Source organism: Loxodonta africana, chromosome 2, assembly GCF_030014295.1.
Source record: "Loxodonta africana isolate mLoxAfr1 chromosome 2, mLoxAfr1.hap2, whole genome shotgun sequence".
Taxonomy (NCBI): Eukaryota; Metazoa; Chordata; class Mammalia; order Proboscidea; family Elephantidae; genus Loxodonta; species Loxodonta africana.
The window spans coordinates 84,402,645-84,429,665 of record NC_087343.1 but is presented as its reverse complement, the minus strand read 5'-3'; the positions used below and the strand labels follow the sequence as shown (position 1 = coordinate 84,429,665).

At 40.2% G+C, this 27,021-nt stretch overlaps 1 protein-coding gene across 2 annotated transcripts in view; it reads right to left on the bottom strand.

Annotated features, from left to right (window-relative positions):
* The window catches only part of CMYA5 (cardiomyopathy associated 5), a 137,192-nt gene extending 110,257 nt beyond the window's left edge, over positions 1-26,935 (bottom strand). For both annotated transcript variants that reach the window (XR_002785141.2, XM_023545584.2), the window contains exon 1: positions 10,339-26,935. Coding sequence is in view for 1 of the 2 variants with exons in the window: in XM_023545584.2 (XP_023401352.2) it covers positions 10,339-10,484 (146 nt within the window). In the remaining variant the exon portion in view is untranslated. The remainder of the gene's footprint in view (positions 1-10,338) is intronic.
* Positions 26,936-27,021: the final 86 nt, after the last annotated feature.

The window sequence follows — 27,021 nt, the reverse complement described above, 5'->3', positions numbered from 1 at the left end:
AGAGCCCTGGCAAAGGTACAGGGGTTAAGTGTCTCGCCCCAGGTACACAGCTAGTAAGTGGCAAAGCCAGGACCATAATCTAGGTTTTTTCCATTTATTGGGTGTTTTTTAATGCAGTGTAACTCAATTTATGCCCTAAATGGTGTTACATGCAGAGGGGATTTGTTGAGGCCCTCCTGGCAGATCCCAAAATCTAAGAAGGGCCAAAGACAACATCTCACTCTCTTCTCCTCATGCTCTCTTGAAAAAAAACAAAAACATACCTGATATGAAAACTCCAAAGCTCACCACTCCAAACCTAATACAAACTCTGTCTTTTAAACAGAGGATCTGAATTTTTATAGATGTTATACTAAATAGCTATTGAAAGTTTATCCCAGGAGTCCCTACAGCATGTGGAGAAGTTGTCTGGGTGTTGCTATCTTTGACCTTATGAAAATTCAAATGCATTGGATTGCCTAATGTCTATTTTTAAACATGAGATCTATGCTATCACACATTAGGAAACTTAATATAGCTAAGGTGCTGGTCAGCATTAGCTACTACGTAGATTTTCTGGGTCTTTTATGCTTTTGCTTTTAAAGTTTGAAGTGATTATTTAAAATTAAATAATTACTTAAAAATCGTAAATTTATGCTCAAATAAAAAAGAAATAAGTTGGCTAATAATGAACAGATAAGTGTGTGTGCATATAAAATCTTGAGATGAGCACTCAACTAGGAGTTTTAGCACTGGCTCTGCCATTAGACTAGGCTTAGAATCCTAGCTATGATACTTACTAGCTGTCTGAAGTTAGATAAATTAGTCAATATTGCTAAGCCTCAGTTTCTTGTGTAAAATGGTGATGAAAATCATGCCTATATCATAGAGGCACGCTGGTGTCACAGTGATTAAAGCACTCAGCTGCTAATCAACAGGTCTGCAATTCAAACCACCAGCTGATCCATGGAAGAAAGATGTAGTAGTCTGCTCGCATAAAGATTATAGCCTAGAAAACCCTATAGGGCAGTACTGCTCTGTCCTATAAGGTCATTATGAGTCGAAATCTACTTTATGGCAACAGGACTGTATAAATGGCTCAAAATAACAAGTGACAGTGCTTGGCGTAGATTAGATGTTCTTTGAGTAAGTGTTGGATTCCCGTCCCTTCTCTGAGCCTTTGTTCACTCACAGAATCACAAGAAAGTCATGCTTCATGATGTCTTAGGTCCCTTCTAGGATAAGTGTCACTAGCAGCCAGGTTCTCCTGCCAGACTTAGACCACAGGACCATGGAAACTTATGCTGTAAGCCAAAAAAGAAAGGCTAGAAAGAAGGGACCTGGAACACAAACAGAAACCTCCTGGAAGGAGTGAGCAAGGAGGATTCAGGTACTGGACCTGGAGGGTCGGAGTCCTAGTGGACCCCTACCTCAGCTCCCCAGAACCAACTCATTTTACCAGTACATTTGCTTCAACTAATTAATTACTTGAAGGATTATTTGTTTAATGTCTTCTCTCACAGAGGCTAAACTCTCAAGATTGGGAATTTTATTTTGTTTACTCCATACTTACATTTCCTGGCACACAGTAGGCCTTCAATAAATATTTGGTGAATGAATAAGCCTGTTATAGTAGATACTTTTTTTAAAAAACAAGGGAATACATTTTATTTACAAATCAACAATTTTAAATGCCCTAGTGAAATTAGCCATTAAGAGAAAATTTGTGGTGAATGTAAATTTCGAATTTAGCATGTAGATTTTCCTTAAAGAGAGGCATACCCAAACTAAGAAAATATAATAACAGCTTGATGAGAGAGCTTTGAGCATTAAGTGCTTGTAGGCTGAAGAATGGAATCAATCTTCTCACACGTCTTGGACTTTAGCAGATTAGGATATGGCATTTTGGAACTGAGTCCACTTTGACTGCCTTAACAGAGGACTTTTCTCTGGGCAACAAGCAATGCCTATTCTTATCCTTCTATCCACGATCTGGCTCAAGGGTTAGTCTGAGGGAGTTCTCCTGACAAATCACAGAAGGTGGGAATGATGACCACAGGCATCTTAATTGAACAATCCCCCAGGATTTATCACCATTCCCTCCAAGGTACTGTGCTTCCAAATCACTGGGCATCGTCAATCCCTGAAATGAGTGGTCAACAACCAACAAAATCCTACCTAATCTAACAAGTTCAACCTCCAAACCCAAAACCCACTGCCATCAAGTCAATTCGGACTTATAGCAATTCCATAGGGTTTCCAAAGCTATAAATCTTTATGGAAGCAAACTGCCACATCTTTCTCCCAAGCAGCCGCTGCTGGTTTCCAACTGCCAACCTTCCAGTTAGCAGTTGATCACTTTAACCACTGTGCCACCAGGGCTCCTTAAGAAGTTCAATGCCTCAAGTAAATTTGCTTCTTGAAGAAGTCTGGATGACTTGACATTCACTCATTCATTCACTGCATTCACTTATTCATTCAACAAATATTCTCAACCCTGAAAACTTCTGACTCTGGATTCTAAGAAGAAAGCTTAGATACAGCAGCAATTGGAGTACTAGCACTGGAACCAGGAACTAAAGAAGTATCTAACATTTCCTATTCTTGGAATACCCTTCTGCACAGCTACACTTTCTCTGCAAAACCTTTCTAAACATTATTTTAGGAAGGATGAATGTCTTTTCCATATTTCTTTGTTAATAGCCTTAGTGTAGCACTTATGACATTATGTTAGAGTTAATTATTTCTTCTCATCAGACTATAAGTCCCTTGAGATAAGCAATTGTGTCATCCAATTATCTTTATGTCCCTGGTATCTAGCACAGGGCCTGGCACAAAGAACTCATTATCACTGAAGTTCTTATAGATTCCAGTGAAGATAATGGATTTCTAGGTATTGACCAGAGCTGAGCTGTCCAATATGGTAGCCACTAACCACATGTAGGTAAGGCATGCTTGCCTTCCGCATGGGAAACCCAGATTCAATTTCCGGTCAGTGCACCTCAGACGCAGCCACCACCCCTCTGTTAGTGGAGGCTTGCATGCTGCTATAATGCTGAACGGGTTTCACTGGAGCTTCCAGACTAAGACAGGCTATGAATAAAGGCCTGGCGGCCAACTCAAAGGCAGCCAACAACAACCACATGTGGCTATTAATGTTATAAGTATTAAAAATAGACACCAAATTTCAAAGACTTAGTATAAAAAACTGAAATGTCCCATTAATAATTTTTATATTGATTACATGGCAAAATGATAATGCTTGGGTAATAGGACAAACAAAATACATTATTAAAATTAATTTCATTACTTTCATTTTACTGGTGGTGCAGTGGTTAAGAGCTACAGCTGCTAACCAAAAGGTCAGCAGTTCGAATCCACCAGGTGCTCCATGGAAACCCTACAGGGCTGTTCTACTCTGTCGCTATGAGTCGGAACCGACTTGACGGCAACGGGTTTTTTTTTTAAACTAGAAAACTTAAAATTAAATATGTGGTTCACGTTGTATTTCTATCGGATAGTGCTGAACTAGATCAAAGATTATTATTTTCATGTACCATATCCATTCTCTTGTTCCTAATTCTCTAAGTTTTCCTGGTAAAAAAAAAAAAAGCAGGCAGGGGAAATTGGGTATACTGTCTAGATGGATTCAAGGTTCTTACTGAGCCTAGATTCAGAATCCCTGGGGAATACAACACATTTTCCTTTGTACATTCTCAGTCAATATGTCCTATACTTTAATAGGTATGTTGTTTAGAGAAAAAAAAAAAAATTCTAACTCTTGCTGCTGAGCCAAAATCTTGTTGAGTCAAAGTCTTACCAAGGGCATGTAATACCCATGCAGCCAACACTTAAATAGCACTTCAGTTTCTGGCTCCAAGGCCTCTGTTTTATCTTTCTCTCCTCCCTCAGGCTCTGGCATCCTGAGCAGTCACCCCTCCAACCCGGGCTCTTTCCACTGACATTAGAAGAGGGCTAGCTCAAATGACACACTTGTCAAAACACTTAGGTAAGTATAGCAGTGGGAGACGCTATATAAATAGATATATGGAAACAGAGTGCTCTATACAGATAACATAAACCATTTATAAATTCCCTTCACCTTTCAAAAGGTTTGCTTCCTACAAAGATTAGTTAAATGTGAATGTCACTAATAATTTTCGTTCTAACAGCTTAGACAGATCTGTTTTATATAAAAAAAAATATATATATAGGCACTGGCAAAGCTATAACTGAAGGTGACTTAAGTTTTGGGTATAGGCAGTCCCCAGGTTACGAATGAGATCTGTTCCTAAGTCTGTCTTTAAGTAGGTAAGTTGGAACAGGTGCATACAGTTCTTATTTAGAGTCAGTCAGTGTTTGTGTTTGTTTATAGTATTTATTTTACCTTTCTATGCATATAAAGGACCCCCGGTGGCACAGTGGTTAACAGCTCGTCTGTTAGCCAAAAGGTCAGCAGTTCAAATCCACCAGCCACTCCTTGGAAACCCTATGGGGTAGTTCTACCCGGTGCTATAGGGTTGCTATGAGTTGTAATCGACACTACGGCAATGGGTTTTATGCATATAAAACACTTCCAAACCATGCAATATTTTCATGAGTGTCACAAAGTATTTCTATTGCATTCGTTATTATAAACCATTGTTTGTAACTCAAATTTTTAACACAATAGGCTTTATGGCAGTCTGTTCTTAAGTATGAGTAGTCTGTAAGTCAGGCATTCATAACCCGGGGACTACCTGTACTGCTGTAGTAAAAGTTCTTTGTGCTTAAATAGAGAAATTAAAATCGGCTGATAGAGAATGAGCTAAAACAAAATGCCAGAAAGTTTAAAGTGATCTGAGAGAGAGGCAAAAAGAGTTGGGCTTCATTAGTCTACAGTAAGAAAAATACAAAAATAATGATTACCTATTTGAATCTCTCTCTCCATACAGGAGACCATGAGATCGAAACATTTAATAGTGTTTCATATATGGTAGTTGTTCAATAAATATTTGTAGTGTGAAAATAGGTATGTATAGGATGTTACTATTTAAATGAGTATTTTAATCAGTATGTTTTTCTTGTTTGTTTTTTTTTAAACCTTGAGTAGTATTCTAGACAGAACAGGGCTTCCTATTTCATGCAGAATAAAATTCATAGTCCTTATCATGGCCTACAAAGTCCTATATGATCTGCAACCCGACTACCTCTTAGACTCATCTCTGACCACTCTCCCTGGTTCACTCTGCTCCAGAAACCTGATCTTTGTGTTCCTCAAACAAGCCCCACACATTCCTGCCTCAGTGCCCTTGCACCTGCTCTTCCCTTTGCCAAGAACACTCTTTACCCTTCATTTCCTTCGTCTCTGCTCAAATGTCATGTCACCAGGGAGGCTTTCTTTACCACTGTACCTAAAAGAGACCCTCATCCTGCTGCTTCATCTTCATATCACTTATTGCCACCCGACATATATTTGTTTATTTCTCTTCTCACACTGGAAAGTCAGTTCCAGGAAGGCAGAACTTTGTTTTCTTTAGTACTATATACCTGTGTCTAAACAGTGCTTGGCACACAGTAAGAGCTCAATAAACATTTGTTGAATGAATAATCTAATGAATATTAGATTGGAGTCTAGATACCTAGAATCTAATCCTAATCTTACCACTAAGAAGTTGCATGATTTTGAACAAATGTCCCCTTACTCTCAGTTTCTGAATCTGTAAAATGATTGGCTGGGAATAGATGTTTCTAAAGCTTCTCCCAACTCTAAAATTCGGTGGGTTTTATAAATATACCATTTACCAATGATCTTAAGTTTTAGCAAAACAAAAATCTTTCATTTTTTTGTTTTATACATCCACAAACGACAAGCCCTCTGGGGCATTTCATTATGATTCAAGACCCTGCTCCAGTGGCCTTCCAGACCGAGTAGATTCCAGGACTTTCTCCCTACTTTGAGGTACTTCATACAGACCTTTTCTTCCTTAAATCGCTTTTAAGAATTAATAAAGTAATTATGGTTTTCTGTTTCTCCACCAGAATGTGAACATTGTAAGTGTAGTAATGAATTCTTAGCAATTATTGTATTCCCAGTACCTTGAATGGTCCAATGAGTAGACACTCCACGGACGTTTAGTGAATGAAGGAATACAAGTAAGTTAAAGTGGAATAGGATCATTACTCATATTAAAAACTGAGAGCATCACTCCTCCTTCACTGATGAATGGTGCCAGAAAGTAGAGCTTTGCTGCCAATAATGATTCATCTGAAGGGTGAATTGGAAATATACTAAGGGCCAAGTACTTAAACATGCTCACGTAGTTTATTTAATCCTATGGAAGCTCTATGGGGCAGTTCTACTCTGTCCTCTAGGGTGGCTATGAGTCGGAATTGACTCGATGGCACTGGGTTTTTATGATAACCTTATGAATTAAGAATTATCACTACCATTTTAAGATGGAAAAATTGGGGCTCAGAGAAGATAGGGAATTTGCTTACAATGAAACAGCTAATGGTATTCACATGCAGCCCTCTTAATGCCATGTATCATTTTCATATCACTGAATGATGTCAGAACAATAGTTCTCTGATCCAGTGTAAGCACTGGTATGTGTAATGTTGAGCTTTACCACACAAGAAATGCATTTTTACAACAAAAGGGGGCTTTTCCTAGATTCATAAAGGTAGTTAGAGATCATTTTACATATTATATCTGAGAGGGTAAGAAAAAGATTTACAAGCAGACTACATCTTGTGTCCTCCAAATTTTTTATTTGAAGAAAAAAGTTTATTTTTTCTAATATGCAGAAAAGCACTACATGCTCATTATAGAAACATTGAAAAATGCTGATAAATATAAAGAAAAAATTAATCATTATTTTATCTAGTAATAACCACCACTAACATTTTTCTAATTTTTTTTTGGTGGGGGCCTTTTTCCAATATATATTTTATTCTATGGTTGAAATGATTCTAAATTATAAAAAAATTCAAATTTAATATAAGTATTTTTCATATTATTAGTTTTTATGAAAGCATTTTAATAACAACAAGGAGCCCTGGTGGCACAGTGGTTGAGCCTTCAGCTGCTAACCAAAAGGTCGGCAGTTTGAATCCACTAGCTGCTCCTTGGAAACCCTGTGGGGGCAGTTCCACTCTGTCCTATAGGGTTGCTACAAGTCAGAATCGACGCTACAGCAATGGGTTTGGTTTTGGTTTTTATTATTATTAGATACTTAGGCTGTGCTATGTTTTTTTTACTATTATGTGCCACTCATTTTTTTTTAAAGAAAAATCAGTTTATAACTCAGTTTCTGAGAATGGTTCTGAGCTATGAGAAAATGTAGAGACAACTTTTCCACTCAAGAAGGAGAAGAACTCTCACTGTTACTCAGAGAGATGAAGACTTCCCTTTTCTTCCAGTAACCATTCAAAGTAGAACCTAGATGGTTCCACTCAAGTTTCAGCTGAGAGTAAATAAATAATGAGTCAGCTGAGGGCACAGGGCCTCTCCTCAAATGGAAGAGGTGGTGAAAGCCTAGTGGTTTACAGCACACAGATCTAAGCTCACATCTTGGCTCTTACATTTACTTGCCTTGGAAGTAAGTCTCAGTTTCCTCATCTGTAACAGGAAAATCACCTCACAGTGCTGTTGGGAAGGTTTAAAATGTAAACACTTAGCACTGTGCTAGGCACAGAGTGAGTGAGTCCTCTTTTAATTATACAACTCTGGTGGAAGAGCCAAAAAGAATGGGTGAAGAAAGGTGAAACATCATTCTGACCTCCCATCCATTAGAGAATGCACCAAGTTCTCACCTCTGGTCTCAAAAGAAAAACCTGCAGGCGATATTTGTAAACTCATACACAACAAAGGGGTTTGATTCTTAACAACACTCCAAGGCTGAAGAAATCTGGGGACTCCGAGTTCTCTTAGGAGTTCCCGCTCACTGACATCTCCCTACCTCTATCTACCACTGCCCATCTCCTTTCCCATTGCCCCCACTGTGGTTCAAGCCCTAAATACCACCTTTTTTATTTTATTTTTTGCAAGTGCCTCCCTGATCTGAGCCCTCCCGAAAACCAGCTTTCCAATATACCCTTATCAGACTAATTTTCCAACAATATTCATCTGTTCTCTAACCTCGTTCAGAAGTTTTACTGACTCCTTGTTACCCAGGTCATCAAATCCAAAATTTAAAAAATGTGGTGGTTTTCAAGGCCTCCATCACCACCCACCTTATCCCCATATGATTTCCTTTACCCTATTAATTCTGCCCTCTTGGCTGGCGTCCCCCTTACTGTCTATAGTCAGAGCACACTAAAACTTGCTGCAGATAAGTCAGATACTTACATAAAGGTCTTGACCTGTCAAAGAGCAATGTGACCCCAAAGTAGCTCTGTGAATTACTGTCAGCTGCTCACGTTTCAATTTAAATGAGTTTTCAGATTCTCTTGGAGGTAAATTTAGGTTGGGCAAGTGTAGGAGGATTCTGGACACCACTAACAGGTAGAGGTTAGAAAGGCTAGGGTTGATAAACTCATCCTTCTCAATACTGCACAGAAATCAAAGGTCCATCTCCCAAAGGTGTCTTCTGCTTCTTTCCTTTATGTATCCGCTGCCCATCCTCTAAGGTCCACCTCACGCCCACTACATCAAGGCAGTCACTTGGCTCTACTTGCTCTCTTCCGACCCCCCACAGTACCCACAGTCTACCGCCCCTCATTTATTTAGTGCATAGTCTCACATTCTGCATATTGTTCCTTAGCTTTTTCCATAAAATCTTTGAGGGCAAGGATTGTGCTTAGTAGTTGCTTGGTAAATATGTAACCAGTATTCAAAACTTCTTATCTGATTGACCAATTACCCTAATCAACATCACTATATGGGCTGCTACTACAACTCGACTTCAGCTCTGCTGGCTTTGGTTAGGCAGGATTTTTAACTCAGGGTAAGATGGGTATTCTGAAGCAATGGTGCACATCCATCTGTCACCTACAAAGCTTTCTGTAATAGACTTAGGAAGCAACACCACTGACTGACAAACATGCACAGGGGAAATAAAAACACAATCTTAAAGAGAACAAATGAAGGTAGAAACAAATCTGAATAGAGAGGAGATGATTCCTACTATTCTCATTTTAGGATCTCCATGAAGAAGGATGAAGACAATGAAGAGAGACCTAAGTGGAGGGAGATCCATCTTTTCATTACCAAAAAAAAAAAAAAAAATGGCCGGAGAGTCCATTTCAACTTACAGCGACCCTATAAGGCAGGGTAGAACTGCCCTATAGGGTTTCCAAGGAGCATATGGTGGATTCGAACTGCTGACCTTTTTAGCAGTCGAGCTCTTAACCACTGCACCACCAGGGCTCCATCTTTTTATGTAGTATTACATAGTTGCATTAACATTCACTGGAATGAATTTGGGATTATGAAACAAGGAAGCAGGTCTTTAAGAACAGGGGTTACTGAATTTCATGCTTCTTAGCTCCAAATAATTCATGGGCCTTTATATCAAAATTAATTCCCCTTACAGCAACCTCTGGAAACCCTGGTGGCGTAGTGGTTAAGTGCTACAGCTGCTAACCAAGAGGTCGGCAGTTCAAATCCACCAGGCGCTCCTTGGAAACTCTACGCCGGCAGTTCTATTCTGCCCTATAGGGTTGCTATGAGTCAGAATCGACTCGATGGCAGTGGGTTTTGGGGTTTATAGCAGCCTCTGGAAACCCTGGTGGCCTAGTGGTTAAGTGCTACTGCTAACCAAAAGGTCAGCAGTTCGAATCCACCAGGCACTCCTTGGAAAGTCTACTGTCTTACAAGGTCGCTCGGAATCCACTGGACGGCAACTGGTTTGGTTTTGGGGTTAGCCCAGTGCTAGGCAGCCGGGAGACCTCCATTCATTTGAAGGTGCCAGAGGGGTGTTCTTGACCTCTCTCCCTGCACCTACAGGCCACCTCCTCAAGCTCAGGCTTTCAAGATTGTTCCTGTGGCTTGGGCCAAATGTAAGCGTTGTAGGAAGCACATTTCTGCAGTTAGGCAGGACCCTAAGTAAATCCCCAGGAATAAACAAGAGCAGCAAGTCACAAGGAGCAGGGGAGGGGGGAGGGGAAGATAAGCTTTGCTGCAGGCAGGCCTGTCACTCCAGCTGAGAGCAAGCACCTTCACCTCCAAGCTCTTTGAAAACGCAGCGTGCCCAGGGAGAAAGCGCTTAGCTCGAGGGAAAAGAACGGCAGAGCTTAAAGGGGGAGGGGAGGGAGCAATAAAAAGGAGGGTTGCGGATAGTTTCCCTACCAAAGGACCTTCCCCCTCCACTGCAGGCATGTTTAGGCCCTCAGGCGGCCGCACTCGAGCTGAGGGGACGCAGAAGCAAACGCTACCTGGCGTCGGGCTCCTCCTCCGTCTCCACGGCCGTCTCGTCCTCCTCGCCCTCTGACTCCTCCTCCGCCTCCAGCTCCCGGGTCGCCTCCTCGTCCTCCTCCGAGCTGAAGCTCCCCAAGGCGTGGTTGCTGTCGCTGCTCGCCATCTCGCCTGTCCCGGGCCGGAACTACAGCCGGAGCCGCCCGCGCCCGCCTGGTGTTCTCCCTCTGACTGCGCCTCTGGCCCCTGCCCTGTCCTGCCCTGCGGGGGCGGCTCGGGTTCCCGGCCCGGGGGCGGGCGAGCCCTGCGACTTTAAATAGAAGGCATCGAAGAGTTTCGCCAGTTTCTGAGGCCAAGGCTCAGCTTCTCTTCCCTACGCATCTGCCAACTTCCCCCAGAGGTCCCCGCCCCAGTTTAGGCAGATCCTTGGCGGTCTTTTTGGGCAACTGAAGATCACCACTGTCAGGGGCACGGGTTCCAGTGGGTTAAACCAAAGACAGGTGTTCAGTCCTGGCTTCCTCCCCTCCAGAGTGGGCTCTGTAGGTTTTATGTTAGATTCTTTACCCCAGCCAAATAATTACTTCTTACTGAGCAGAGTGCGTACTAGCATTGAACACTGCACTAAGGGTCTCATTTTTATCCCCTCACACTGTGGGTGATAGGTTTTGTTGCAGTCTGTTTTATAGATGCAAAGAGCTTAGGTTGCTTGCTCAAGATTCCCTTGCTAGTAAAGCAACCCAATGGGAAATAAAGCTAGGTCTGCACTATTTAAAAGCCCAGCTTTCAACCATGGGCTCCCTTTACATGTGCAAGTCAACAAATTGTGTATTCTCTTCCTCAGTGTGAAAGCCTGGTGGTGTAGTCGTTAAGTGCTACATCTTCTAACCAAAAGGTCGGCATTTGGTCTCCACCAGGCACTCCTTGGAAACTCTAGGGGCAGTTCTCCTCTGTCCTAAAGGGTTGCTATGAGTCAGAATTGACTCTACAGCAATGGGTTTGGTCTTTTTTTCTTCCTCAGTGACCCCTAACTTTCTCAACCATGAAATTTTATCTCCACTAATCTTAAATCTAGAAGAGGAACAATTTTCCCCATTGGGTGGCTGGCTAGGTTTTGTCAGATATTCAACCCAAAGGCTCCAGACCTCTCCTTGGATCATGTCATGGCTTCCCACTGCTCAAGCTCCTCACCAAGATATACCCTGCTTAACACAGCCCGCATCCTACCTGTCTTGTCTCTTCTTTGGAAATCAGGAGTTCCCCACATAATATCAAGTCACATCACAGTGCCTTTATTTACACAGCTCATTATGCCTGAAAGGTTCTTCCCACCTTCATTTACCTGGTTACTCACCAATCAGGATCACCTCTTTCCTTTGAAGTCCTCAGGTTGAGCTCAGCACCCCTCTTCCAAGTTACTGCACCATCCTATATTCAAATTGTTTGTGTTCTTTCCCCGGCAGACTTTGTAAGAGTATTACTCATCTTTGTCCCACCATCCCCATCCCCTACCTGCCCAGAAACTCGCCAAGTATCAAGTACACAGCACACGTGTAACGAATGCTCCTTTGCGAACTGAAGAGAACATGACCAGACCTGGTGAGTATGTACAATAAAAAAGGTAAAGATATATTTACAAAATATAAAGATATTCCTTTTCATGAGGGTGATTTTTATGGTTAGAACAATGGACATTATTTTTGATTGTTAAAAATTATATATATATATCATTGTTGATGCCAGATGGATCCTGGCTGAAAGCAGAGAATACCAGAAAGATGTTTACCTATGTTTTGCTGAATATGCAAAGGTATTCAACTGTGTGGATCACAACAAATTTATGGATAACATTATGAAGAATGAGAATTCCAGAACACTTAATTGTGCTCATGAGAAACCTATACATAGACCAAGAGGCAGTCATTGGACTAGAACAAGGGGATACTGCATGGTTTAAAAGTCAGAAAAGGTGTGTGTCAGGGTTGTACCCTTTCATCATACTTATTCCATCTGAATGTTGGGCAAATAATCTGAGAAGCTGGACTATAAGAAGAACGGGCATCGGGATTAGAAGAAGACTCATTAACCACCTGCAATATGCAGATTATATAACCTTGCTTGCTAAAAGCCAAGAAGACTTGAAGCACTCACTGATGAAGATCAAAGATTATAGCCTTCAATATGGATTACACTTTAACATAAAATGAAAATTCTCACAACTGGACCAATAAACATCATAGCAAACCAAAAAGAAACCCATTGCCATCAAGTTGACTCCAGTTCATAGTAACCTATAGGACAGAGTAGAACTGCCCCATAGGGTTTCCAAGGTGCAGTTGGTGGATTCGAACTGCCAACATTTTGATTAGCAGCTGATCTCTTTAACCACTGCACCACCAGGGCCCCAAGCAACATCATTATAAAAACAGTAAAAAATTGAAGTTGTCAAGGATTTCATTTTACTTAGATCCACAATGAATGCCCATGGAAGCAGCAGTCAAGAAATTATATGACGTATTGCATTGGCAAATCTGCTGCAAAAGACCTCTTTAAAATGTTAAAAAGCAAAGATGTCACTTTGAGGACTAACGTGGGCCTGACCCAAGCCATGGTATTGTCAGTCGCCTCATATGCATATGAAAGCTGGACAGTGAATATGAAAGACTGAAGAAGAATTGATGCCTTTGAATTATGGTGTTGGCAAAGAATATTGAATATATCATGGACTGCCAAAAGAACAAACAAATTTGTCTTGGAAGAAATATGGCCAGAATACTCCTTAGACGTGAAGATGATGAGACGTAGACTCACTTACCTTGGACATGTTATCAGGAGTGATCAGTGCCTGGAGAAGGACAGCTTAGTAAAGTAGATCAGTGAAATAGATGGATTGACACAGTGGCTGCAACAATGGGCTCAAACATGGCACAGGACCAGTCAGTGTTCTGTTCCTTTGTACACAGTGTTGCTAAGAGTCGGAACCAACTCGAGCACCTACCACCAACACGTGTGCACGTGTGCACACACACACGGTCTTAGTTATCTAGCATTTCTGCCACAAGTGGATGGCTTTAACAAACAAATTTTCTCACAGATTGGAGGCTAGAAGTCCAAATTCAGAGTGCCAGCTCTAGGGGAAAGCTTTCTGTCACTGTTGGGTCTGGAGGAAGTTCCTTGTGTCTTCAGCTTCTGCTTCCTGTTTCCTATCTTACCCCATCTCTGCTTCTCTGGCTTGCTTATTTAATCTCTTTTATATATCAAAAGATTGAGGATAAATCCTACACTAATTCTGCCTCATTAACATAACAAGGACAACCCATTCCCAAATGGTACTATAACTACAGGCATAGAGGTTAAGATTTACAATACATATTTTTGGGGGACACAATTCAATCCATGATATAAATATAAATATAAATCCATTGCCATTGCCATTGAGTCAATTCTGATTCATAGCAACCCTACAGGACAGAGCAGAACTGTCCCATAGGGCTTCCAAGGAGTGGCTAGCAGATTCGAACAGCCGTGCAGCCAAGCTTTTAACCACTGCGCTGTGTGTGTATGCGTGTGTGTGTGTGTAAGAACTCTATTCACAGCAAATTCTATTCAGAGTTGTTAAATATAATGAATGAAGTTAGGTATTATTCACCAGTTACACTAGTTTGTATGCATGTATTAGGTCCACCTGCAAAGAGCTGTAGATAGCTCAGATACAGTATAAAAACATCAGCTAGTGTGCAGAAGGAAAGACCAGCAGAGTCCAGCCTCCACAGGGCTTACTAAACCGGGTTTAACATCGGCCCATTTATCTGACATATTTGGCAGGTCACAAGGTACATATTCTTAGGCTTCAGTCTATTGATTTAGAATTGGGTGTAACTTTAAATTTGTTAGCTTCTTAATCTATTTGCTACGCAGAACAATCGAAAAGCAATGGTAGTAAGGGCAGGGTTAGTGGAGAGAACAAGTGGCAGTGAAGGAGTCCACATCATGGTAGAGTATGGGATTATCTACTGTGGAGGTAGAAGGCCCTTACACTTACCCATCCTTGAGAGCTGCACAGTATTACTATATAGTACTATGACTATTAAAATATTTAAATAATTTGAATAATAACTTATATGACAACCATTAATTTATGCACCAACTACTAATGCCAAAGATGAAGAAATTGAAGATTTCCTACTTCTGCAGTATGAAATTGATCAAATATGCAATCAAGATGCATTGATAATTACTAGTGATTGGAATGCAAAATTTGGAGACAAAAATGAAGGATTGGTAGTTAGAAAATATGGCTCTGGTGACAGAAATGACACTTGAGATTATATGATAGAGTTTTACAAGATCAACAACTTACTCATTGCAAATACCTTTTTTCAACAACATAAACAGCAACTATATGCGTGGACCTCACCACATGGAATAAACAGGAATCAAATCGACTACATCTGTGGAAGGATGAGGGAGAAGTTGCATATCATCAGTCAGAACAAAGCCAGGGGCTGACTGCAGAACAGACTACCAGCTGCTCATACGCAAGTTCAAGCTAAAGCTGAAGAAAACTAAAAGAAGTCCATGACAGCTCAAGTACAACCTTGAGTATATCCCCTTGAATTTAGAGACCATCTCAAGAATAGATATGACACATCGAACACTAATGACTGAAGACCAGAATAGTTATGGGATGACATCAAGGACATCATACATAAAGAAAGCAAAAGGCCATTAAAAAGACAGGAAAGAAACAGAAAAAAATGGAGGTCAGAAGAGACTCTGAAACTTGCTCTTAAACATAAAGTAGCTAAAGTGAATGGAAGAAATAATGAAGTAAAAGAGCTGAACAGAAGATTTCAAAGGGCAACTCGAGAAGACAAAGTCTTATAATGACATGTGCAAAGACCTGGAGTTAGAAAACCAAAAGGGAAGAACACGGTCAGCATTTCTCAAGCTGAAAGAACTGAAGAAAAAATTCAAGCCTTGAGTTGCAATACTGAGGGATTCTGTGGGCAAAATATTGAACGAAGTAGGAAGCATCAAAAGAAGGAATACACAGAGTCACTGTACCAAAAAGAATTGGTCCATGTTCGACCATTTCAGGAGGTAACATATGATCAAGAAGTGATGGAACTGAAGGAAGAAGTCCAAGCTGCACTGAAAGCACTGGTGAAAAACAAGGCTTTAAGAATTGACAGGATACCAATTGACATATTTCAACAAACAGATGCAATACTGGAAGTGCTCACTCATCTATGCCAAGAAATATGGAAGACAGCTACCTGGCCAACCGACTGGAAGAGACCCATATTTGTGCCCATTCCAAAGAAAGGTGATCCACCAGAATGTAGAAATTATCGAACAATATCATTGATACCACACACAAGTAAAATTTTGCTGAAGTCCAGTATGACAGAATAATCAGATGCTTCACAATATCCCTCTTACAACAAAGACCCAAGAAAACAAGTGAATCGGATACAGGTGACGAATTTGGAACCCTGAGCATCAAAGACAAGGTTGAAGAATCAGACTGAGTGCCAAGCACAGGAGAGACAGTACAAAAATAACAGACGCAAAGAAGTACAGATTGCTGGCACCCTGCTAGCCAAACCTGTACAGTGCAGCCATACTGAGACAAAGCAAGCAGCATTTCCAGCCAAAACCCCCATCACCTGGTGCAGCCAAGCAGGAGCAGCTCTGTGCTCACATCCAAAGCCAGGCAGGAGTGCTTCCCACCCTGTAAAAGTTAAGTGCACATACTCCACCCACCACGCCCACCCCAGCCCCCCATGCCAGAGGCCTGTGGGAGCCCCCAACCCACCCTCCTCACCCACCCCCACTCCCTGCACATTATTGTAGTTCAGAATCACCCACCACCACCCTGCCTCCTAAGCTGAGAGCCCACAAACTGGAAGCATCTGCCCCTCCACTCAGCCACCTGCACTGGGGGCCCACAGATCTGCAGTGTCTCCTACTCCCTCCACCCACCTATGCTGGGGACCCAAGGGCCAGTGATACCTCCTACTCCCTGTAGCCACCCATGCCAGGGACCTGAGGGCTGGCGAAGCCTCCTACTCCCTCTGGCCACATGTGCCAGGGACCTGAGGGCCAGCAGTGTCTCCTGCTCCTTCCTACCATCCTGGCCAGGGGCCGAAGGGCCAGTGGTGCCTCCTACTCCCTCCAGCCACCTCTGTCAGAGACCTGAGGATCAGTGGTGCCTCCTACTCCCTCCAGCCAACTGCACCAGGGGCTTGAGGACCAATGGTGCCACCTACTTCCTCCAGTTACCCATGCTGGGGATCTGAGGGCTAATGGTTCCTCCTACTCCTTCTGGCCATCCTAGCTGGGGGCCCAAGGGCCAGTGGTTCCTCCTACTTCCTCCAGCCACCCATGCTAGGGGCCTGAGGACCATGGTGCCTCTCAGTCCCTCTAACCTCCCATGCCAGGGACCTGTGGACCATGATGACTCCTACTCCCTACAGCCACCTGCACCAGGGGCCCAAAGACTGGCTGCACAACCTCCCCCAGGATGCGCTCTAATGGACAGGGGCACACCCTTAACCTGTTCACCCATGATCAGATGACATTCCCCCTGCATCACATCCTCCTCTGCAACTGGAGGCTTGTGCCCGCTCCAGTCACCACCCACCTGGTGACTGGACACCCCAGGCACCCTTGCCCTAACCACTCAGCAATCAGCAGGGCGCACACACAACATCCAACCCAGCGATGAGGGAATATGCCCTCTGCACCCACAGGCAGGTGACTGGCCAGACAGATACATCATTTTACCAGAAATGCCAGCTATACCCTCACCTGCCCTGCAAGACCTGCAAACTACAAGAGCTGCTGTAAGAAGTGGGAGCGGATAGAAAGGGTGATATGGCTGTACAAAGACCAGAAAGGACTCCAGCACCTGGTGTGTGGTGTTGAAGATCAAAATGAGGAAGCAGTGCCACCTGGCCTGGAGGAGAACCTGTGTAAGATCTGCATGTATTCACCCACTGACTGTGTTCTGCTGGAGTGTGGCCACATGGTAACCTGTGCCAAGTATGGCAAGCATATGAATGAGTATCCCATCTGCTGGCAGTATATGATCCGAGCTGTGCTTGTCTTTTGATCCAGAAAGCTTGCAGCAAGTTCTTCAGTGCATTGCAGGGACACAGCTTTGAGTGTCTGGGCTCAGGGTTTGCCAGCTTGCAGAAGGACATGCTAACAGAAGAAAATTTGCAGAGTTTTCCCAAGACCAAGGCAGGCAAAGATGCCATGTCACTTCTGGGCATTCTCATCTTGCCAATGGTTGTATGTCTTGGCTAACAGAGACTCTGAGGCCAAGTGGGACTGGTACAAATTGCGTGGGCAAGACCCTGTTTAAATGATCTTGGCATGATTATGGTAACTGATGAAAAGACTTGATAACTTGTAAAAAAAGAAGAAATAGACTGGTTTAACCTTTGGAAGATATAGGTAAATTTCAAGGTAGCCACAAAGAACCTACTCATCAAAATGAAAAAGAAGAAAAACATAAAGACTCAGTAAACACAAAATCAATAACAGTGAGAGAAATGAAAAAAAAAAATCCATATACATAAAGAATTCAGCACAGAAAATTTAGTAGAACAAAGAAGCTGTCAATGCCACACAAAAAAAAGTACAACAAAATGGCAGTAGTTTAACTCATATCTATCGATAATCACACTGAATGTAAATGGCTTAAATACACCAGTAAAGAGACACAGTGGCAGAATGGATTAAAAAACATGATCCATCAATATGCTGCCTATAAGAGATAAAACTTAGTCACAAAAGACACAAATAAACTAAAACTCAAAGGATGGAAAAAAATACATCAAGCAAACAATAACCAAAAAACAGCAGAAGTAGCAATATTAATCTCTGATAAAATAGATTTTTAAGGCAAAATCCAGCATGGAAGATAAGGACATTATATAATGATTAAAGGGTCAATCCACCAGGAGGACATAACCATAATAAATATATATGCACTCAATGACATGGCTTCAAAATACATAAAAGAAACTCTAACAGCATTGAAAAGAGAAAAAGACAGTTCAACCATAATAGAAGGAGACTTCAACACATCACTTTCTGTAAAGGACAGACCATCTAGAAAGAAAGTCAAGAAAGATACAGAAGATCTAAATGCCACAGACAACCAACTTACTTCATGGGTATATACAGAACACTCCACCCAATAGGAGCAAAGTATATATTCTTTCCCAATGCACATGGAACATTATCCAGAATAGATCACATTTTAGGCCACAGAGAAAGCCTTAACAAAATCCCAAACATCAAAATAATACAAAGCATATTCTCTGATCACAACAACAAAAAAGTAGAAATCAATAACAGGAATAGCAAGGGAAGAAAATCAAATACATGAAAATTGAATAACACCTTGCTTAAAAACCACTGGATAACAGAAGAAATCTAAGAGGAAATCAAAAAATTCCTGGAATCAAATGAGAATGAGAACACGTCTTACCAAAACCTTTGTGACGCTGCAAAAGCGGTGCTCAGAGGTCAATTTATACCACTAAATGCACACATCCAAAAAGAAAGGGCCAAAATCAAAACATTAACCCTATAGCTCAAACAAACAGAAAGACAGCAGCAAAAGAAGACTATAGTCACCAGAAGAAAGTAAATAATAAAAATTAGAGAACAAATAAATGAAACAGAGAACAGAAAAACAATAGAAAGAATCAACAAGACCAGAAGCTGGTTCTTTGAAAGGATTAACAAAATCAACAAACCACTGCCCATTTTGAGAAAAGAAGAGATGGACAGGATAGCAAATAACCTGAATAAGAAATGAGATGGGTGACATAACAACAGAACCAACTAAAATAAAAAGGATCATAACAGAATACCACAAAAAAATTGTACTCCAACAAATTTGGAATCCTAGAGGAAATGTACAAATTTTTAGAAACACACTACCTACCTAAACTAATACAAACTGACGTACGAAAACTGAACAGACCCATAACAAGAGGTTTAAGAGGTAATAAAAAAAACTCTCAACAAAAAAAATCCCTAGCCCAGTCGGCTTCACTAGAGAATACTACCAGACATTCAGAGAAGAGGTTACATTAGTACCACTAAAACTATTTCCCAGCACAGAAAATGAAGGAATATTCTCAAATTCATTCTATGAAGCCAACAAAACCCTGATACCAAAGCCTGGCAAAGACACCGCAAAAGAAGAAAATTACAGACCAATATCCCTCATGAATACAGATACAAAATTCTCAACAAAATTACAGCCAATAGAATACAACAGCATATTAAAAAAATAATACATCACAACCAAGTAAGATTCATACAAGGTATGAAAGGATGGTTTAACATTAGAAAATTAATCAATGTAATCCACATTAAAAAAATAAATCACATGATCGTCTTAACACTGAAAAGGCATTTGATAAAGTCCAACAACCATTACTAATAAAAATTCTCAGCAAAACAGAAATAGAAGGGCAATTCCACAACATAACAAAGGGCATTTATACATAACCAACAGCCAACATTATTCTCAATGAAGAGAGAATGAAAGCGTTCTCCTTGAGAACCAGACAAGGATGTCCTTTATCATCACTCTTATTCACTGCTCCACTGGTAGTCCTAGCTAGAGCAATAAGGCAAGAAAAAAAAATAAAGGGCATCCAACTTGGCAATGAGGAAGTAAAACTATCCTCATGTGCAAATGATAAGATCCTATACATACAAATCCCCCCCAAAATATAACAAGAAAGTTATTGGATCTAATAAAAGAATTCAGCAAAGGAGGAGGATACAAGATCAACATAGAAAAATCAGTTGGATTCCTCTACACCAACAAAGAAAACTTCAAAAAGAAAATCGGGAAAGCAATACCATCTGAAATGGCCCCCCAATAGATAAAATACCTAGGAATAAATCTAACCAGGGATATAAAAGACCTATTCAAAAAAAAATTACAAAACACTACTACAAGAAATCAAAAGAGATCTACATAAATGGAAAAACGTACCATGCTCATGGACAGGAAGACTCAACATTGTGAAAGTGTCAACACTTCCAAAGCAATCTACAGATATAATGCAATCCCAATCCAAATTCCAACAGCATTCTCTAACAAGATGGAAAAACTAATCACCAATTTTATATGGAAAGGAAAGAGCCCCACATAAGAAAAGCATTGTTGAAGAAGGAACAAAGTAGGAGGCCTCACACTACCTGATCTCAGAACTACTATACAGCAACAATAGTCAAAACAGCCTGGTACTGCGACAATGATGGCCACAGAGAAAATAGAAAAGAGTTGGGAATCCAGACGTAAATTCATCTAGCTATGGACAGCTGATCTTTGGCAAAGGGCCAAAGTCTATTAAATGGGAAAAGACAATCTCTTTGACAAAGGGTGTGGGCAAAACTGGATGTCCATTTGTGAAAAAATGAACCAGCATCCATACTTCACACCATACACAAAAACTACTTGAAATGGATCAAAGACCTAAATATAAAACCTAAAACAATAAAGATTATGGAAGAAAAAACAGGAACAACACTAACACCAAAAAAAAAAAAAAAACCCACTGCTGTCGAGTCAATTCCAACTCATAGTGACCCTACAAAACAGAGTAGAGCTGCCCCATAGGGTTTCCAAGGAGCAGCTGGTAGATTTAAACTGCCGACCTGTCACTAGGGGCCCTAATGTATGGCATAAATAGAATACCAAACATAGCTAAAAATGCACAAACAGCAGAAGATGAACTAGATAAATGGTACGTCCTAAAAATTAAACACTTACACTTATCAAAAGACTTTTCCAAAAGATTAGAGAACCTAAAGACTGAGAAAAAAATTTTGGCTATAACATATTCAACAAGGGTCTAACCTCTAAAATTTATAGAAAACTTCAACACCTCAACAACAAAAAGACAAACAATCCAATTAAAAAATGGGCAAAGGATATGAACAGACACTTCACTGAAGAAGATACTCAGACGACTAACAAATAAATGAAGAAACGCTCACGACCGTTAGCCACTGGAGAGATGCAAATCAAAACTACAATAAGATGCCATCTCACCCCAGCATTACCGGCACTAGTGAAAAAACAGGAAATAACAAATGTTGGAGAAGTTGTGGGGAGATTGAAACTCTTATACACTGCTGATATGAATGCAACATGGTACAAAAACTATGGAAAATGGTATGGCACTTTCTTACAAAGCTAGAAATAGTAATCCCACTCATAAGTATATACCCTAAAGAAATAAGAGCCATGACACAAATAGACACATGCACTCCCATGTTCATTATTGCATTATTCACAATAGCAAAATGATTGAAATAACCTAAATGCCCATCAACAGATGAATGGATTAACAAACTGTGGTACATACACACAATGGAATACGACACAAGGATAAAGAATAATAACAAATCCACAAAACATCTCATAACACGGACAAACTTAGAGGGCATTATACTGAGTGAAATAAGTCAATCACAAAAGGATGAATCTATTATAAAGAACCAAGAAAAGGTTTACAGACAGGAAAAAAAATCTTTGATGGTTACCAGGGATGGGAGGCAGAGGAAAGGAAATTTACCAAATACACAGAAGATACATGTTAATACTGGTGAAGGGAAAGGCAATACACAATACAGGCGAAGTCAGCAAAACATGACCAAGGCACGGGAGGACACTGAGAGGAATGCAAGAACAAAGGGCAACAAAGGTAATTACTACGGCATAGACAATCCTGCAACAACAGTATGAACAAACACTAACGAATGGATACATAGGTTGATAGGTATGCCAAGAAATGTGGGAGGGTGTAAGAAAGCACACCCACCTGCAGATATAGGTTTGGTGGTAGATATTTCTACATACATAACTGTAGGTGGTGCTTATATATTAAGCACACAAGGGCCACAGTCAGGGCAACTTCTTAGGCATAACCAAACACCTCGTGGAATGAAGTTCCTAGGCCTGAAGTAGAAGGAACATAAACTCAGGGGACATCTATGTCAACTGGCACAATATAGCTCATAAAGACAAAGTTCTGCATCCTATTTTAGTGACTAGCATCTGGGGTCTTAAAAGCTTGCAAGCACCCCGTCTGGAGCAAGGGAGAATGAAGAAAACCAAAGACACAAGAGAAAGATAAGTCCAAAGGACTAGTGGATCACAACTATCACAGCCTCCACCAGACTGAGTCCAAGACAACTAGATGGTGCCTGGCTACCACCACCAACTGCTCTGACACAGATCACAATACAGGGTCCCAGACAGAGCTGGGGAAAAATGCAGAACCAAATTCTAACTAAAAAAAAAAAAGACCAGATTTACTGGTTTGACGGAGACTGGGGAAACCACAAGAGTATGGGCTCCAGACACTCTTTTAACTAAGTACTGAAGTCACTTCTGAGGTTCACCCTTCGGCCAAAGACAGACAGGCCAGTAAAACAAAGTAAGATTTAACAGGCACACCAGCCCAGAGGCAAGGATGAGTGGGCAGGAGGGGACAGAAAAGCTGGACAAATGGAAATGGGAACCCAAGGTTGAGAAGGGGAGAATGTTGACACATCACAGAGTTGGCAACCACTGTCACAAAACAATATGTGTATTAATTGTTTAATGAGAAACTAATTTGCTCTTTAAACCTTCACCTAAAGCACAGTTAAAAAAAAAAAAAGGTGGTAATTACGTGGCATGGCAGTGAAACGAAGATACATAAATAGATAAGAAACCAAAATTATACATATACAGATACTTATTTTATGACAAAGGTGGTGCTGCTAAATAATGAGAATTTTTTCATTACATGGTGCTGGGACAATTGCTAAAATAATTATATGTCCCATTTGCCTAAGACAATTCCACTTTACACAGTTTGTTCCAGTGTAATTATTTGTTGCATCTCTTTTCACTCTGAGTGTTCCAAATCAAGATAAATCACATGGTTTCATATGTATTGGTCATCAGTAAAAAATAAAATAGAATAATAAAATAAAACTTGACTATTTTCTCACACCATACACAAAAAAAAATTCTGGAAAGATAGTAAAACTAAATATAAATGGCAAAACAACGAAGCACTCAAAAGAGAACATAGTAGAATCCTAACATGAAAACAGAACAGGAAATTTTAAAGGGGACACAAAAGACACTAACTAGAAAGGAAAATATTGATAAATGGACTACATTAAAATTAAAACTTCTATTGATTACAAGACAGAATCTAAGAGAATGAAAAGACTAGCTTCAGAGTGGGGAATTTATTTGAAACATTTCTGGAATATATAAAGAAATCTTACTAATCAATAAAAAAAGGTAACCCAGTTTTTAAAAAATGCTTAGATACTTGAACATGCATTTCACAAAAGAGAAACTCCAAATAACTAATAAACATATGAAAAGGTGATCTACCTTATTTAAAAAAAAAAAGCTCGCGAGCAGCCACCTAAGATAGAGCTATTGGTCTCTTACCATCCGGAGCAAAGGAGAGTGATGATAATCAAAGACTCCAGAGAGCAATTAGTCCAAAGGACTAACAAAGGACTGATGGACCACATGAACCACAGCATACACAACCCCAAGACCAAAAGAACTAAATGGTGCTTGGCTACCATTACCAACTTCTCTGACTAGGATCACAACAAAGGGTCCAGGACAGAGCAAGAGAAAAATTATAATCAAAAAATCAAATTCACAAAAAAGGCAAGACTTACTGGTGTGACAGACTACTGCCCTAAGACACCCTTCCGAACCAGAACTGAAGCCATTCTCAGAGACCACCTTTCAGCCAAACCACAGACCAGCCCATAAAATAAACAGTAACATCCGAGATTAATGTAAGCCTTACAACAATGAGTTATATGAGATCAAAAGGGCAACATCTGCCCAAAAGCAAAGATGAGAAGGTAGAAAAGGGTAGAAAATCAGGACCAAAGGCAACAGGGAACCTAGAATGAAAATGGGGCGAATGCTGACACGTTGTGGGGAATGAAACCAATGTCATACAATACTTCATGTACAAACTATGGAATGGGAAACTAACTTGTTCTGTAAACTTTCACCTAATGCACAATAAAAATTCAAACAAAACAGAACCAAAAAACACTAACAACAGTACACTGACAGGGAACTATAAGACATTCGAGCTGGATTCGGAAGAGGATGTGGAACCAGGGTATCATTGCTGATGTCAGATGGATCCTGGCTAAAAGCAGAGAATACCAGAAAGATGTTTACCTATGTTTTATTGACTGTGCAAAGGCATTTGACTGTAGGGATCATAACAAATTATGGATAACACTGCAAAGAATGGGAATTCCAGAACACTTAATTGTGCTCATGAGGAACCTGGACATAGACTGAGAGGCACTCATTCAAACAGAATAAGGGCATACTGCATGGCTGAAAATCAGGAAAGGTGTGCAGCAGGGTTGTATCCTTTCACCATACTTATTTAATCCAAGAAGCTGGACTATATGAAGAAGGTGGCATCGGGATTGGAGGAAGACTCATTAACAATCTGAGATAGCCAGATGATACAACCTTGCTTGCTGAAAAAGTGAAGAGGAGTTGAAGCACTTCCTGATGAAGATCAAAGACTACAGTCTTCAGTATGGATAACAGGTCAACATAAAGAAAACAAAAACCCTCACAACTGGACCAATAACATCGTGATAAATGAGATAAGATTGAAGTTGTCAGGGATTTCATTTTACTTGGATCCATAATCAACACCCACAGAAGCAGCAGTCAAGAAACCAAACAACATATTCCGTTGGGCAAATATGCCATGAAAGACCTCTTCAAAGTGTTAAAAAGCAAAGATGTCACTTTAAGGACTAAGGTGAGCCTGACACAAGCCAGGGTATTTTCAATCACCTCATATGCACGTGAGAGCCACAAAATGAATAAGCGAGACTGAAGAAGAATTGATGCCTTTGAATTATGGTGTTTGTAAAGAGTAACAAATATACCATGGACTGCCATAAGGAGGAGGTACAGCCAGAAAGCTCCCTAGAAGTGAGGATGGCGAGGCTTCACCTCATGTACTTTGGACATGTTATCAGGAGGGACCAGTTCCCTAGCGAATGACATCATGCTTGATAAAGTAGAAGGTCATCGAAAAAGAAGAGGACGAGATGGATTGACACAGGGCTGAAACAGTGGGCTCAAATGTAGCAACAGCTGTGAGGATGGCTGGTGAACGGGCAGTGCTTCATTCTGTTGTACATGAGTTGGAACAAACTCAACGGCACCTAACAACTATGACTATTATTTAAAATTGTTCATAATGATTTTCTGAAATCATCACTAGAATGTTAATTATACTCTATACATTCTGATTAAGAAGGCTTTAACAGTTTGTAGTACATTTTAGGAAATGTTCCAAGAAAAAGAATTAATATAAAAAGCTTAATTGCTTTTAAATAGTGTTAATATCAGCAATCTTAAAAATTCACCTACGTGGAAAGCTTCATTCCTAATAATACCAGATAAAAAGGTATTAATGTGGTTAGTTGGCTTTGTCAAGAATGAACTTGATTCCAAGATTCTCTGTATAATCTGAATAACCAAGCACAATTATTGAATTTAATTCAGTTCTAAATGATAACTACAACCTCCATCTCATATTAAAGATAAAGACTTTAACAGAAAAAAAAAATCTCAACAATTTCCATATATAAACTTTATTTCATTAGACATCATACAAAAATTTAAACTTAAAGAAGAAAATGAAAATATGCACCTTTTACAAGTCAAAGAAAAGCAAGTTTTAGCATTTGAATTGATCTGCAAAAAACCAACACATTAGAGGTACAAACTGTGCTACAGCAGGTCTAAAAGTTGCACACAGTCTTTCTGAAAAAGTTAAAACTGTTTTCAAGATTACTTTTATATTTAAATTTACAGGCACCGACCAATTTACAAATATTTACATAAATCAAAAGCAACCTTACTAAACACTGTAGCCTTTTTAGCAGCCACCACTAGGTGGAAAAGAAATACTAAAAAAGATATCTTTACAAACATTAAGCTTTTTATTTATAATAACTGTGTTATGACTTATTTAAAACATTCTGTAGTGGCTTACTGCCTAAAAATTCCAGTTTAGATTACAATCCTATACTTGTACACAGAAAAAAAAATCTGGTACTTATAAATAGGATGTAATCTTAACTTTGATCTTTCAGTTTCTGCTGCTTCATGTTACAGGAAAATAAAAAGCAGGAAAACACAAAGTAAAGCAAAAGTGCACATTGCACTAAGCTACACAGAAGACTTAATCTTTTCTGACTGCCTATACTGAACTGATTCTTTAAAATAATTCACTAACTGCTGTACAATACAGAGTTAGCGCTCATATTACTACAGTGCAAAATGTTTTATTGTTTCAACACAAAATTGAAAACAATCTCAAGAGTATATCAAAAGCCTATGAGGTATGAATGAAATGCTAACAGAGACACACACCAAAGCCTCAGTCTATCCCAGTGAGTCAAGTGAAGACTCAAGGCAGTTGTCCATATTTCATGCTTCCGCAGTGATTTCACAGAAATGTGAACTGAAATAAAAGATTTCTTTTGCTTCAAGTAACTGAATAACTGACTTGAATCTTCACTTTACTAGAATGGACTCAGACAACAAATTATTTCCTTTAGGTTACATT